The sequence below is a fragment of the Gymnodraco acuticeps genome, unplaced genomic scaffold (genome assembly GCF_902827175.1).
Source record: "Gymnodraco acuticeps unplaced genomic scaffold, fGymAcu1.1, whole genome shotgun sequence".
In the NCBI taxonomy this organism is placed as follows: domain Eukaryota; kingdom Metazoa; phylum Chordata; class Actinopteri; order Perciformes; family Bathydraconidae; genus Gymnodraco; species Gymnodraco acuticeps.
In genome coordinates, this window is record NW_022992123.1 from 2,063 (window position 1) to 18,296 (window position 16,234).

Sequence of the window (16,234 nt, forward strand, 5' to 3'; positions counted from 1 at the left end):
ACAGTAGCACACAATGCATGCATAGACAGTATGATAAGTGGGCAGTCCAACTAGGCAGTGCAGTTAAGTGTGTGTGTGTGTGTGTGTGTGTGTGTGTGTGTGTGTGTGTGTGTGTGTGTGTGTGTGTGTGTGTGTGTGTGTGTGTGTGTGTGTGTGTGAGAGGGGGGAGCTGGTCTTTGATCAAGCTTAACTGGCAAGTCAGGTCTTTGACACCTGAGGACGAGGCTGAAAAGGGCAGAAAAGCAGGCAGCCTCTAGGACAGAGTGTGTGTATGTGTGTGTGTGTGTGTGTGTGTGTGTGTGTGTGTGTGTGTGTGTGCGTGTGTGTGTGTGTGTGTGTGTGTGTGTGTGTGTGTGTGTGTGTGTGTGTGTGCGTGTGTGTGCGTGTGTGAGGGGTGAGGAGGACGGTGAGAATTCATGCTGTGTGAGCATCCCCTCAGCAACTCCATCAATACTGCATACAGCTGAGAAACTGGCAGAGGTCCTCCGTGCTGCATTTACAGGCTCGGCCAGAGAAAGAGAGAAACTCCCACGATCGGTCTGCTCAGTCTGCTTCTGGAGGGAGGCTCTGCCAGGGGCACACACACACTCATACACTCACACACACTCACTTCAGTCTCTGCTGCATCAAGAGGCAGAGGAGGGTACAGAGGGACGCACAGACTGGGAATACTCCAGTGGACAGGATTGTTAGGAGACTCATGTGCTAATATGCTACCGTGCTCCACAAGGGAAGCTGAGCACCGGGGAGTTTGACTGGATCACTGCACCTGCTCCATGCACACTGGTAAGCTTCATTTCTTGTTATGAGTCAGGGAAATATAGCTCTGTTGTATTAGTTCGCATCATTATATGTTTGTGTGATGCTCTGTGTAGTGTCAGACTTATTCTGCCTGCATTTGTGCACCATGGGTACATACAGTACTGACCAGATCTTACTTGGAGAACCATGGAGTGGTGCAGTATTAAAACTGAAACCAGAAACACAAACTATATTCATTTTTGTTGGATCAGTACATCAGGGCTGTTTTAATAGTTAGTACATCAATAACTATTTAGAAAACTGGATGAGAATCCAATATAACACTTCAAAACTTACATTATTTTATGTTTTTTATTGATTATGTGTATGTTTTAGTTTTTGTGTGCATGCTGAGAAACCGGTCAATAGCAGAATTGCTTTATGGAAACACAGCTCCTCTGTGGGGGTGTACACCCCTCTGAAAACCACAATTCTAGTTTTCCATGACATCATGGAGAGGTTATCGCTCAAAGCAGCAGAAGATGACCTGATAGACTACTGCGGTGCCATGCATTGTTCACACGCTTTAGCTTTACACAACAATATATAATATACACAGTGTAAAGTGGGGGTCAACTTTGAAAGAAAAAATTGAGAGTAATGCAAACTAATTATCCTCATTGAACCGCTTTGACAGTAAACAATGCTGAAAGAATGCTGTCTAATCTTTGTTTTCTAGATCCACGTGGCATATTTATATTATACAAAACACCAAACGTTTTTTTGTATTGTGTATGCAGACAGAAAGCACACTTTAGATACTGTTTGGGACTTTATTAATCTGCTGTCAGCTCTCCTGTCTCTGAAATGGCAATAACAACTACCAATTTTACAATACACAAACAGTACAAGCATTTGGAGAAACGTGGTCGAAAATGACCAGAGCTTCTTAATGGGGATTGTGATTAACTGTAATCCACTCTATTCTTTTATAATTAGGACACGTAGGCAATGGAGTAAATAGAAATAAATCAAAAACGTCTTGGCACTTTGGGGAGAAAATCTGGTGACTCAATTTACTTAAAAAGTAAACACTTCACCGCTTGTATGTTCCATAAGCTGACAAACAAATAGATAACCACTAAGACCGTGGTGAGAGATAACTTTTGTTCACCCGTTGACTTTTACACAATCAGGGAATGATAACTTTGTCTTTCACAAACCCCCCCTGCTAATGAAGGGGGTAAAGAGGTGTGGTAAAATATTAAGAGCGCAGGTAGATTGTTGTCCTTTATCAGCTGAGGATCAGAGACACCTAATCGTTAACTGCTGGCCAACATACCTGTCAAGCGAGTGTTTGAATAAAACAGAGACCAGTTTGGAGGTGAATGAGCCACTGAACCAGCAGCTCTTCTTTAATTCAGTTGATGTTAATCATTGTTGACCACGTTCCTCAATGAAATCACAGTTTGCTGTTGCAGAATGCATTTGGTGAAGGTTTAGGCCAGTTATGAATGATGGTGGGTGCTTTGCTGCTCAACATTCCTGCTTTTTTTCAACCCCAGTTTATAAATCGACCTCCCGCCACCAACCAGGCGTCGCCTTTTGCTAATTCTCCCCTCTAGCATTCCAGTAACAGGTATTACATTTGTAGGGAAGTGAGTGAAACTGACAGCTTGTTTGCAGGCAGGATTATTAGCACTGCATGGGGACAGGCCCAACAGTGAGAGAGCGGGATCTGCGTCATATGTTGTGGGGACCAAATCTGCTTAACCTACTTTAGTTTCTCACAAAATATCTTGGTGGCTTGTTGGAACTCCATGATGGCAGCTCTTTCCAATCCAATTGGTTGTTCATCACATTTTAAGTGGTGACAAATTATTAAAGTGGCAACATGTGAGAGTGGAGTTTTAATATGTTGCTCTGTGTGTTCAGGGAAACACACAACATCAAAGGCTCTGCTGTTTAGGCACAGCTGTCAACTTAATGCAGGATATTGTCAGGGCTTGGCTCAGATATTTGGATGCTTAGCGCTTGAATTAAGACTAAAAAGACATGAAATCACAATTTGGAAAATCTGACTTGATTTTAGGGCCAAAAATGATCATCAGCTGTAGTTTTGTTTTACTTAACATTACTTCCAACAACAACTTGTATCGGGAAATATGTATCAAACAAACATTGAAGACGTTGTAAAATACTTCACTTAAAGGTGGAGTAGGTAATTTTGGAGAAACCAGCTCGACCAATGAGGGCACGAGATAAGTTTGTGCACAGATGGAAGGCTGACAGGCCATCCAGTTATTTTAGCCGGGCCTGCTAAAATGATTGGTCGTGCTTTTTAAAGCGCTACGGCTTCCACAGATGACATTTTTGCATGTATTCATTGTCAAAGCATTTAATGTATTCATTGCTATCGGGATGTTAAGAGCATTCCATGGAATATAACAAAAAGTGTTTCTGAAATAAATATGTTATAAGTAACATGTAATGTAAAAAGTACAAACACAACAATGGATCAAAATTCTACTTCATTCAAAGTGCAATGGTGTTAAGCAGCCACACATACTAAAAGTATCAAAAGCAAAAGCATTTGTTCTAAATAAAAATAGCCCTCTGACTATATATATTTCTGTTCAAGATTATTGTTTGGATGATACCGAATGCATCAGTTTTACTGTTGTAGCAGGTGGAGCTAGTTATAAGATACAGTCAGGTATTTAGGTCCAGTGTCAATCACTCTGAGGGGTCATGTGATGATTAATTAGAGGTGAAGGAGAGAAAATATAGATTTCTGGAATACCATAAGGGGCCCAAACTACACATTGTTTTTAGTAATAGGTCTTAAGTGTCTTGTAACTATAGCCATCAAATAAATTGAGTTCAGTAATAGGTTTTTTTAATGAAAATATTGCAATTACCTTAGTATTATACTTTAGTACAGTACTTTCACCCTGCAAACAAATACAATATAACTCACTCTCAGCTGCAGAGTTTGAGCCATGCAGTCGGAGATCTTTTCCATTTCTTTCCAGTGCTCTATTCAACACTGCACACTTTTTTTCCCCTGAAGTTCAAGGACATTAAGATGTGCTCAGAATATCAAGCAGTCCTTTGGTTGTACCTCAAAAGGATAATTTGGTGATGGATTGCACCGGGTTGAGCGATTCACCTGCCATCCACTCAGATTCATAGCAGCCAGCGCTCTGTGACTAACTACTGTATGTGTGGGGGAAATACCAGAGCTAGCAGAAATGTAAGGGCAACGTGGCAACACAACAAGGGGGATTTTAAAACTCAAGGGGCCCCTTCTTGCCTTTAAGAGTGCAGTGTGACAAGAAAGTTAATAGGTGTTAGAGAGCTGTTAATATTTAACGGTTACTCTCTGATCTGGTCTAATCTTGACACTTTACAATCACTTTCTGTAATAAACTACACAAACACAATCAGTCACTATGAAACGAGACAAAATGGGGCCAAATGTTTTGATAATTTGAAAGACAAAATTGTAAATTAAAAGCTACAATTTGAAACTTGAAGCAGTCAAAAAGTAAATTCAGCAAAAAGACCTGTTATTTATTTTCAAAGCATCACATCTGATCCGTCTGAGTGTTTTCATGTGTTTCCCTCTGTTCGTGCAGATTATGAGGAGCAGCTGATCTGTGCGATGGCCAGTCTGGACCTGCAGGATCTCTTACACACAGCTCCGTGTTATCGTTACTTCCCAACCAAGCAGCCCAGCCCGAGGATCTGACGCACCTCCCTCCCCCTGGGTGTCCCTCACTCCTGGGCCCACCATGGGAGGATGCTTCTCCAAACCCAAACCAGGTAACGGACATGTTCCCCTATCTCAATCAGAGGCAGGTTACTGGACTTTGAAAGGAAACGTTCGGCAAACAAGCACCATTAAAGCTTGTTCAGGTGCTGAAAAACGACTGAAAAAAGGTGTTTCTAACAGTCCGCTCCCCTACAGGGGGAGGACAAAATAAGAGCAGCATCTTACAGTCTGATGTTCTGCAACACAACAAGTTGTTATGATGAATTATTGTTTAAATGGACTCTTAAGGGGCTGAAATTCCCTCCATGGAAGTGCTTTGTGCTGTTGTTTTACAAGATTGCGTAATATTGTAAAGTGTTCATTTTGAAATATGTATATGAATAGCGTAATGTTTTCCTCTAGGAACCAGCTATCCCGCCTCCAAACCCTGTTATACATGCATCCTGCCTCCTCTGCTTGCACCAAAGTGTTTTGTGTGGGAGGAATTTAAATGCTCTCTGTGGCATCTTTGGTCAGGAGGATAACATTCAGAGACATGAATATTACAATTTACAGAACATATTTTGATACATGTTCCACATCAGGGAACTTTTTATAACTGCGGAACTGCAGCATCAGTGTGGCGATGTTTCATTTAGCATCAGATCCAGCAGCATCCAGAGGTTCTCTTCAGCTGTGGAAAGCTTTCTCTTTCTTTTCTCTGCAATTGCACCCACTATTACGATTTTCCATTGATTTTAATTAAGGCTTGCTCAGCAGGATAAAATTCCTGCCAGATTACTGTGCAAGAACCGGATGATCAGCACATTTTTCCAGCCGAACAGATACAGCCTGCTGCAGTGAAAAGGGAATTACACAACCGTTGTTTAATGTTAAGAAACATAAATCAAGCTCAATCAAGCAGTGCATCATATGTCTTCAAAGGACAATATCTCCCAACAAAATTACTCTGTTATAGCCTGTTTTCAGGAAGAACAAAATAAGAACGACAAAAACTGCTGGGTTGTTTATTTCACTTTAATTATGGAAATATCATTATTTAAGGCAGTGGTTCTCAAACTTTTTCTGTCAGGCCCCCCCTTGGGAGAAAAAAAAAAGTCGGGCCCCCCCAACACAAGTCAGGCTCAGTGGCGGCGCCAGAGATTTCTTTTGGGGGTGCTGTGGGGTAGCTTGACGTTTCATAGAACGAGCGATAGAACTATTAACAAAGCACTTTTATACTAATAAAGGACTGGCTTATCTAAAGCCAGTTGAGTAGCGCTTGAAATGTTTTTGCTCTATGAAGCCTGATGTACTTATATGATTCTGTTTTCTTCAAGTTGTATTTTGTTGGTTGAACGCACTTATTGTAAGTCGCTTTGGATAAAAGCGTCAGCTAAATGCAATGTAATGTAATAATAATAGAGGGTGCTCAAACATTTAGGGTTTCCCATTAATGTCCCGGGCGCTACAGTGGAACTTTCTACTGCAACACTCCCCACACGCATACACACAGTGTTCCCGCAACTGTTACAATGAAGGCTCAATAATCAGCTCACGGCATATATGTGTAAGCAGGGGTCAAGTGCTATTTTCATAGGTGGTGTGTGGACCTTACATAGGGGGGTCCGGGGGCATGCTCCCCCGGGACGATTTTCTTTAAATATTGAAGTTAAATGCATCAATCTGGTGCACTTTGAGAGCAAAATGAAGAGATCTATGGATACATCTCTCAACACCCATTTGAAACAGAACTGTAAACAGATTTACTTTTTCTTTATGGATATTTTACAAATCACCCTTTTAAACTTTATTCTTGTTTTACTGTCATATAGTATTTCATAGCTGTTTTTCTTTTATTCTCTTATTTTTTTATAACTATAATGATCATATAAATGTGTGCCTCGGAAATAATAGTTTACATTAATGGTGATCAAAACGTTTGAGACCCACTGAGATAACACTGAGAGAGTCCTTGGCTCACTGAGTCTCTCAGTCTGACAGGAGAGGACTCTCCTCCACTTTGTTGTTGAAAAAACTCCTTATATCCGTTAGCGTAGCTCGCTAGCACCAGAAGCTAACAACAACGATCTCCGGTACCGGTGCGCTCTCTCTCTCTCGCTCGCGCACACAAAATGGCTCGTTCCACACACACACAGAGCCGAGCTTTAATGAAACACAGAGACCCAGACGTAATAGTACTGTACTGCATCATATTATTTTCGAATCAATAATTTTTCAAATTATGATATTTTTTTTTAATATATATATTTTTTATAACCATTTTTCTTCCTGGTCTCTCGCGCGCCCCCCACTTTGAGAACCACTGATTTAAGGCATTGTAATCCTGTCAAAGTATGTTTTGGAACTTACTTATTTATATTTAGATATAGACTGATTCAGAAGTGAATGATTTGTTTTCGAAATTAGTGGCAGTGTTACCTGTCTCTTCCCTTTCAAGGTTTTTCTGCGTCATATCTTCGGCTTTGTAAAAATAGCCTTATACTCACTAGATGGTAAAAGGGAAAATAAAATAAAGGAGGCAAGTTTCTCCCTTACTCACATCTCCCTTCAGCATGCTTCCTGCAGTCATTTGTTTCAGTTGTGGAGATGTCGCTCTCAATTTGTCCCAAAGTTGTTGACGTCTCTCCTCGCTGAAACGCAAATTCCTCTTCCAAAGCAAAGGTTAAGGATGGAAATAGATTAACAGGTCAGGTACACAAGAACAATACTTCAATGCACGGGTAATATTGGTAATGCCAATATGAGTATATTACTTAGATACATGTCTATTTAATGTTGAACAGTTGATGGCATTAGGTTGGGGAGGAAGCCATTCTTCAGTCGTGTACGTGTATTGTCCTGTATCGTTTGCCAGAGGTGACTAGATTTGAAAGGTGGGCAGGGTGAGTTATCTCTGACCTATCACTGTTATAGATTAGATACATGACTGGCGTGTTGTTTGCACATTTTATAATGTTATTTGTTGCGTGGATAGGTTCACATTCATGGGTGAAGAGGGCAAACAGGAGTGGGCTAAGCACACAGCCCTGCAGAACACCATATTTCTGGGTGAGGTTGGAGGATGTATGCTTTCCTAACCTGACACTTTGGGCACAGTTTTGACAGAAAATCCAGAGTTCAGTACCAAATAGCTGTGTTCAGGCCCAGACTGGAATTTGGACACAAGCATGTTGGCAATGAACGGTTTGAAGGACGAACTGAAGTGGAGGAAGAGAATCCTGATGTACAAGTAGGGTCTTTCCAGGTAATCGAATAAGAGTAAACAGATCAACAGAGAATGATATTATCCTTCCTCTCTCTGGAACACCCGCAAAGATTGAGCCATGCAGTCAGAGATCTTTCCATTTCTTTCCATTGCTCTATTCAACACTGCAAACTTTGTTTTCTGAAGTTCAAGGAAATTAAGATGTGCTCAGAATATCAAGCAGTCCTTTTGGTTGTACGTCAAAAGGGTAATTTGGTGATGGATTGTACCGTGTTTGTCTAATTTACTGTGATCAGTGTGAATGTGCTACATGTGTTTAATCATGCATTTTCTAAAATAGTCGATGTGTGTGTGTGCAGTTGAAGTCAAAGTGGAACTCTCTCTCCTGGAAAAAGAAAAAGAGGTGGATGGGCTGTCACCAAACGGCAAAGCGAGTCCCTTTGCCGACTCCAGACCCAACGGGGCCCTGGGACACGGCTCTGATGATGACTCCACCCCGCTCCCCCTCTACCACAAACCACGGGACTATGTGGAGGCCTCCGTCTGTCATGTTAAAGATCTGGAAAACGGACAGTAAGAAAATTATACAACAGCTCTTTTTTGTTTACAACCAAAACACAGACGTAGAGAAGCTGTTGTGTACTATGATGTTAATGACACAAATGTTAATCAAAGTGAAAAAGAAATTATCCTAATGCAAAGAGGTGGGGACAAAGTTGGCTCCTGATGTGTCCTTGCTATGTTTAAATAGTGATGCATCTTTTTATGTGTCGTTTTTTTACAACTTTCAAAAGGGGTATGTATTTCCTTAAAATAACAAGGTGCAACTTTTTGTGTGTGTGTGGCAGGATGCGAGAGGTGGATTTGGGAAGTGGCAGAGCTTTGTTGATCAAAGAACATGGGGAGTTCTCTGCCATCGCCCACAAGTGTCCACACTACGGAGCACCTCTGGTCAAAGGTGAGTTATATATATTTTTTTCGGGTATGATTTTAACAACAATTTCTTTGTTATAAGCTTGACTTCCCTTGCAGGTGTGTTGTCAAAAGGGCATGTGCGCTGTCCGTGGCACGGTGCATGTTTCAACATCGCAACAGGAGACCTCGAGGATTTCCCTGGGCTGGACAGCCTGCCGATCTTCCAGGTGACCTTCCCCGCCGGTGCCGTCTCTTTACACATTCTCTGCCTTATCATGTCTCTGAGCACCATAAACAAGTGTACACATCACTCATGTTTGTTTGCTTCAGGTCAGAGTTGAAAAGGACAAGGTGATCATTCGTGCAAACAAGCAGGTAACAAGATAAAGGATGAAGAGAATTTATGCAGAATTCGACGTTGGTCACCTGACTGATCTGAGTTCTTTTTAAATACATTTTCAGGCTCTTCAGTCACAGAAAAGGTCAAAGCCGATGGCCCGATGCTCAGCAGTCATTAACTCCAACACGGGTTTCAGCCATGTTCTCATCATTGGCTCAGGTCAGTGTGTTTTTCTCCCGCGTACAACAAATCAAGCTCTTTTAGACTGTTATCAGCAGCATCTTCCTTCAATGTCTGTTTTTCAATATTATCCTCCTCTTTTATGGTTACCTTATCCGCAGGCCCAGCAGCTCTGGTATGTGCAGAGACACTAAGGCAAGAGGGCTTCACCGACCGCATCGTCATGTGCACCATGGACAGACATCCTCCATATGACAGGCCTAAACTGAGTAAGGTTTGTACACAGACCTTGAACACATAAAACGTGACATAATTGGAGCCAAAATGTTGCGTGACAGACTGCAGAGGTGCTGTAGAGGAAACAGAAGCTCTCTGGGGAACAGCTACACAACAACAGTTCAATGTTTCATTGCCGTGCAGGAGATTAAAGATAAATGTTGTTAATTGGCTGATAACCGATGTAAACCTTTTGGAAAGATTTCTTATGGAAAGATTTCTTCTTGAATTTTGTTTAATTTAATTCAATGATTTGATTGATTAACTAACTTGCTGACCCTTAGTCTTTAGAAAGCACAGCAGAGCAGCTGAGATTGCGCTCTGTGGAATTCCTACAAGATCATGACATTGAACTGCTCACAGAGAAAGAGGTGAGATAGGATGACCAATATATTAGTTTGTAACATCTAAATCGATCTTTGGCATTTTTAGCACAAATCCAACACAATAACCTGCATTACCATGCCATGTTTTCTTTAGGCTGTGGCGATAGACCTGAAAACACGATCTGTGATCTTTGAAGATGGCTTGAGGATGGAGTACAAGAAACTCTTTATTGCTACAGGAAGCAAGTAAGAAACAAACTGCTATTTCACATCATAATTAAGCAGCTGAGATTATAAATAAAAAAACTGACAGCTGATTGCTTCCAAAGACCCAAAACAATGATCTACAAAGGACAGGATGTCGAGAACGTGTTCCACCTCAGGACGCCTGATGACGCCAACAGCATAGCGAGGCTGGCCAACAACAAGAACGCTGTGATTGTGGGGACATCGTTTGTCGGTGAGAAAAATACACAATCTTCAAATGTTTGCTGACTGTGATAGATTCACGGGAAAATAATAATAACAAAATTAGTAGGTGGTCAAAATTAGTAGGTGGTAGGTGGTCAAAATTAAGTAAATCAGAGTAAAACACATTTATTAAGTGACTTGTTTCGACTTACAGTCAAGTGTAGAAGTAACCTTTTACCTTATCACATGATTAATCACATGTGTGAACAGCCAACCAGAGACAGAGCTCCCCGGGCACTGTACAATAGCTGCCCACTGCTCCTACTACTAGACTCCTGGTACTAGGATGGGTTAAATGCAGAGAACACATGTCACTGTGTGTGCTGTGTGCTCTGCATGTGTGACCATTAAAGAGGTTTTCATCCCTCCGATTCTTCTGTATGAACTGTGTACCGTTTATGTGTTGTATTTGCAGGTATGGAGGTGGCTGCAGCTCTCACTGACAAAGCTCACTCGGTCTCTGTCATCGGGATCGAGACAGTTCCCTTTAAACATGCTCTCGGGGAGAAAGTAGGGAAAGCCATAATGAAGGTAGGAACTCATCAAAGAGCACCTTAGCAAACCCATAGTTATTCTCTTAGGGAAGGGAAAACATCTCACTAGTTTAAATGCAAATCACATGCATGTGATTAGTCTAGTCCAGTGGTTCCCAAACTTTTTGTGCCCAAGGCACACCAAAGGACAAGTACAAATCTCAAGGCACACCTATTGTGCAAAATAGCCCTTATAACACGTGTTATCACTCATATCATGTAAAATATCTGTAAATGTGCATAATTATTTACTAATGCCAAATAAAATGTGACAAAGACAACTATATTACTCATGAAATATTTATTAACGAAATATTTCAGAAATTAATTTGAAACTTTATCAAATTAGGCTTCATCAAAGCAGCAACACACTCATTTAAACCAGACAGGTCACACAATTAACATTTCAGCATTCAGCATTGAAACATGTGCTATTGTAAATATTTTGCCGACTTACAAATTAGTGAGATACATGGGCCTGTCGGGCGCGCAGAATTTTTTAATCCTTGGTGGCTGAGGAGAGGGCCACTCGCAAGTCCTGTTCAACAGAGAGCCGTGAGTCCCGTGACCTCCTGTTGTTCTTCATGTAAATCAGAGTAGAGAACGCCAACTCCAGAGATGGGGTCGTTACTAAAAAAATGTAATATATTACATATTACTTAAAAAAGTAATATATTACACTACTTCGTTACTATCTACATAAGTAACTCGTTACTTTACTCGCCGAGCACGTACGAACTTGCGCATGCGTGAGTGGCAATAACTTTCCTTACCAGCAAGCGGCGGTAGTGTGTATTTGTCATTCAAAAAAGGCAACAACCGGAAGACAGAGAAGAAGAACAGACTATGTGATATAAACAAACAACAAATAGCTTGTGTGTTAGCTTTACCTTAGCATGTGTTCTTTGCAGGTGTTTGTTGAGGTTTGACGTGGTGTTTCCAGCAGTGGATAACAGCTTCTGTCCTGGACACAGTTTGCACCTCACCGTCACATTCCTGTCTATTCTTCGGACGAACTCAAAATAATGGGCATACCTCCACCCCTCGAAAGTTATCGCTGACTCAGCCATGTTTATGCAGCACTGCACGTGGAGATGTGGACGCGAAAGTCGCGCAGATTACGTACATATAAACCTACAAAGTACTGATAGTAAATAAAAAAATTATTATTTTTGTGTAGTTTTATATTGCAATAATAACGTATGGTTGTCACAAAATCCCACGGCACACCCGGACTTGCCTCACGGCACACCAGTGTGCCGCGGCACACCGTTTGGGAACCACTGGTCTAGTCAATACCCCAGTAACCACAAGAGAGAGCCTAAATGTTTTAATGCATTACTTAATTCAGCCATCTTGCTGTTAGTGTTTTCACACAATAAGAGTGTTGTGTTTTGTCTGCAGCTGTTCGAGGTAAACAGGGTGAAGTTCTACATGCTGAACGAGGTGTCGGAGATGGTTGGCCAACACGGACAGGTATTCCGAAAGTGAGAGAAACAGCATGACATGATGCTCAGCAGCACTACCCTCTCATGGTTAATCCACGATGAAGATGAGTGTGTGTCAGATTTAAAGCTCCTTAAAAGGTGCTGCAAACGTATTTCTGTAAAAAATAAAACCACTAAATGAGCAACTAAATTAACACTTTAAAGAGTTTAACAATCAAAAATAATGTAAGATTTTGATTGAAATGCTTCAAAACTCTCAGGCTGGAATCACATGCTGTTAGGGCTGCAACTGAGAGTTGTTTTAATCATTAATATATCTTTTTATTGTTTTCTAGATTATTCATTATTCATTTGATCTAAAAAATGTCTGAAAAAGAGTAAAAATAGTCCATGCCAGTTTCCAAAGTTCAAGTTGATGTCTTGTATCCCCCCCTTACTCTTAGTAAGTGGTCAGAAAATATTTTTAGTGGCATTAAGAGTAAACTCCTGAAAGGAAGTGTCAAAGCTGTTAATGTAGCATTATGCATATACAGTACATGGCCTGGACATTTTGTTTTTCCTGTGCACACAGCTGAAAGAGGTGGCCCTGAAGAGTGGTAAAGTCCTACGAGCAGACGTGTGTGTCATCGGAGCAGGTGAGGTCAAAGAGGATGAAATATGTCCCTTTTTAACCCTGTTATCATTATCTACTCAGTGATAAAACAGATGCCAGAACTCCCTTTTTATGTGTGACAGCAGCTGCATATTCAACCTGTGTTCTCTTGTGTGTCTCAGGAAGTATTCCTGCAACCGGCTTCCTGAAACAGGGCGGCATCCACATGGACTCCAGGGGCTTCATCACCGTCAACAAGGTATGGCGTGAAAAGCCTAGTCTTCGTGAATAAGCGTTGTCCCATGATGTTAATTTACTCCTCTAAACTGTTTCTCTCAGATGATGCAGACAAGTGCTGATGGGGTCTACGCTGGAGGAGATGTGGTGGTGTTTCCTTTCCCGCCGCGCAACAACAAGAAGGTGAACATCCCTCACTGGCAAATGGCTCATGTACACGGTGAGTGTGTCCTCCTGACTGCATATCAAAGGCTGTAATACTTCACTGTTATGATGAATTCTTTAAGACAAGCCTTTAAATGTTTCTTGTTTCTTTCTCTATGCTGACAGGAAGGGCAGCGGCTCTCAGCATGATGGGCAGAGCCGCTGAGATCAAAACTGTGCCTTACTTCTGGTCAGCCATGTTTGGGAAGACCCTTCGCTATGCAGGTAAATAATTAAGTATTAAGAGTGGTATTATAAGTCAGACATGTTGTAAGAGATCAGAGGTTGAAAAATAGCTGTGTAGTAACCACACTGCCATCTAGCTGTAAACATTTAAATTAAGACCTTAAACTGAGAGTTTGAATTGCACCTGTTTTTCTTTTTGCTGTTGACGACAGACACATACATATGTATTTTTAATTTTTAAGGGTATGGTGAAGGATTCGATGATGTCATTATACAAGGGGATCTGGATGAACTGAGATTTGTGGCGTTTTACACCAGGTGCGTAAGATTCTTTAGTCTTTAATTGTGATTCCACATCTATTTTCTTATTGTTTTCCTCCCCTGGTCCATCTACAGGAGTGAGGAGGTGGTTGCTGTTGCCAGCATGAACTATGATCCCATTGTATCCCGAGTGGCAGAGGTCTTAGGATCCGGAAAGACGATTAAGAAACGAGATGTGGAGTGAGTCTCCTTTCAAGACTTAAATCTGTTGCCGGTTACAATAGCTGTCATGTTATTTAGGTTTCTCAGGTTTCACTGTGAAGAAAAACATGACAAATGTTATCACTCAGACAGGAACACACATGGAGTCGCAGAGCTTGTGACTTCAATCACATGAAAAGTATTATAAAAACTATGGCTACTTCAGTACTGCAGAAAAACAACACAAGCTGTCATAAGTACTATACAAGTTATCATAGGGAAAGTAGTGTAGACAGAGTTTTGACACTATATATATTAGTTAACCACTACTTTATCTCAAATAGGAAATGCTGTACTTAGTACACAGTTGTATAAAGCTTATAATCTGAAGGAATTGCTGTTAAAACAATAACCACTTTATAACACTGTCAGTTACATATATGAACAACCTTTTAAAGTGTTCATTAATGTTTCTGTCAACAATTGTCAACCAATACCAGCTAACTAATATTTAGAACTGCATAAAAGTGAGTTGAAATATTTAAACATATATTAACATAATGCTTATAAATTCTAAATTTGGGAGGAAGGATTAAACTAAATTGAATTTGAAAATGAACCACTTCAGTCTCTGTGTGCCTATTATTATTGTGACTTTTAAAGGAACTTTATTCATTTGTTATTAAATGTGTATATTATTTGCAAACCTGACCTGTAACAATAAGTGACACCACACTTAATCAAGGTGCAGCATTACTTTAATGTTTTGCATATATTTCTGTCTGTTTGTCGCTGTGTTTTTGGTCTAATATGACTGTAGTGTTCCTCATATCTCCTGTGTCTTTCATTTCTAATAATGCAAACTCAAAATGTGAAGGATGTTTTCCAAGGCTTGGCAAGTACGGACAAATACGAGCATGTTCTATTTCAAATGTTACCTGATTGATCATATGTAGGGACTTGATAAACGTGTGTGTGTGTGTGTGTGTGTGTGTGTGTGTGTGTGTGTGTGTGTGTGTGTGTGTGTGTGTGTGTGTGTGTGTGTGTGTGTGTGTGTGTGTGTCTGACGGTTGCTTTGATGGTTTGCAGGACTGGAGACATTTCTTGGCTGACTGACAAAGGCTCTCAATGACTGAATCACATCTGAAGGACTGGAGACTTCACTATGGACACTAATGGTGCTGGGACACTGAGCAGCTATCTCAGTATGGACACACGTATATATACACACACACACACACACACACACACACACACACACACACACACACACACACACACACACACACACGGGAAAGGACCGTGTCTGTTGGAGACACACTTTCCTGAGGACGACACTGAAGCCTGCTTTTGCTCCTGAGAGACACTTTAACGTGACAGATGGAGCCTACACTGTCTGAAGACACTGGATCGCTGTGTTGGCTCCTTTTTGACGATGCTGTAACGTTTCACAAACAAATCAATATTGGATTCTGGGCCTCTGGGCTGATGCAAGATGTAACTACTTGTACACTTTGTTTATAAGAAGCCAGGGACGGGCATTGGCATTGTTTTGTACAAATAACATTGTATATAGCTGTATTCCTGAATGCACTGCAACAAACTAAGGGCATACCATTTTAACTGAATTTTCTAAGTTTTAAATAAAAGTGTTGGCTGTATGCTTGCATACAGGCCTTAGATCTGCATGCTATAGTTTACTATAACAAGAGTTTAAAAATAGTCCCCTAAACAGAGATGTTCCATCTAGTTGCAACAGCAAAAATAAAGCTCAAATGTGCTCCATAAAAACCCTGAATGCAGCTTTAACAGACTCACTAACTCACACTGCTTTCATTCATAATGAATGATAATCTTTAGGTTCACAACATCCTTTATTGGTTTCCTTGCTACTGTAGTAAATTGCACAAATTACATTTAAATAATCATACTTTGATCACATAGTAGTGCTTGCACCATAGATTAATGTACTTTATAGAGAATCTCCCCTTCAGCAAATCCAATAGTAGTTGTTTTTATAGCAGCATGTCTACTGGGATATTCTTTGTTACTTACTCAGGGAACTGAGGATTGTTGTCTTACAAAATAAGCAGAAATTAATGTGTCGCTTTTTCCCCCAGTTATTGTAATGTAATGTTCATTCAGAGCTGCTTGTGATGGGTGTGAAGCGGATGGGTGATTACATCCTGCTGTGCTGATGTAACACTTGTCAACTCAGCGTTTTCAAAGCATCGTTCTTCCTACAGTGAAGACTGGAAGGCCATTTTTATAACTAAACTTTTAAATAAAAGTCTTCCAACTACTCACTGCTTTACAAAACGTTATGTTTCTCCATGT

The 16,234-nt window shown here is 40.7% G+C and overlaps 1 protein-coding gene across 3 annotated transcripts; it reads left to right on the forward strand.

The window, feature by feature from the left end:
- The first annotated feature begins 348 nt into the window (after positions 1–348).
- On the forward strand, positions 349–16,203 carry LOC117537846 (apoptosis-inducing factor 3). Of its 3 annotated transcripts, none has more exons than XM_034203223.1 (20): positions 349–786; positions 4,383–4,569; positions 8,087–8,300; positions 8,576–8,685; positions 8,760–8,869; positions 8,973–9,017; positions 9,105–9,201; positions 9,324–9,436; positions 9,723–9,809; positions 9,919–10,010; positions 10,094–10,224; positions 10,651–10,766; positions 12,173–12,244; positions 12,788–12,851; positions 12,991–13,067; positions 13,148–13,265; positions 13,376–13,474; positions 13,678–13,753; positions 13,832–13,936; positions 14,775–14,868. In XM_034203223.1, the coding sequence occupies exons 2-20, from the start codon at positions 4,539–4,541 to the stop codon at positions 14,851–14,853; spliced, it is 1,836 nt and encodes a 611-aa protein (XP_034059114.1). In that variant the 5' UTR covers positions 349–786; positions 4,383–4,538; the 3' UTR covers positions 14,854–14,868. The 3 variants fall into 3 exon arrangements, 2 of the variants coding, with proteins under 2 accessions (XP_034059114.1, XP_034059115.1); XR_004567784.1 differs by lacking the exons at positions 349–786; positions 14,775–14,868 and adding exons at positions 14,987–15,157; positions 15,190–16,203 and having other exon boundaries at positions 4,539–4,569; XM_034203224.1 differs by lacking the exons at positions 349–786; positions 14,775–14,868 and adding an exon at positions 14,987–16,203 and having other exon boundaries at positions 4,539–4,569.
- The last annotated feature ends 31 nt before the right edge of the window (positions 16,204–16,234 follow it).

Coding starts and splice junctions, on each gene's coding strand:
- LOC117537846 (XM_034203223.1), top strand. CDS start 4,539: ATGGGAGGATGCTTCTCCAAACCCAAACCAG. Junction 4,570..8,086: donor CTTCTCCAAACCCAAACCAG/GTAACGGACATG, acceptor GTGTGTGTGCAG/TTGAAGTCAAAGTGGAACTC. Junction 9,810..9,918: donor AACTGCTCACAGAGAAAGAG/GTGAGATAGGAT, acceptor TGTTTTCTTTAG/GCTGTGGCGATAGACCTGAA.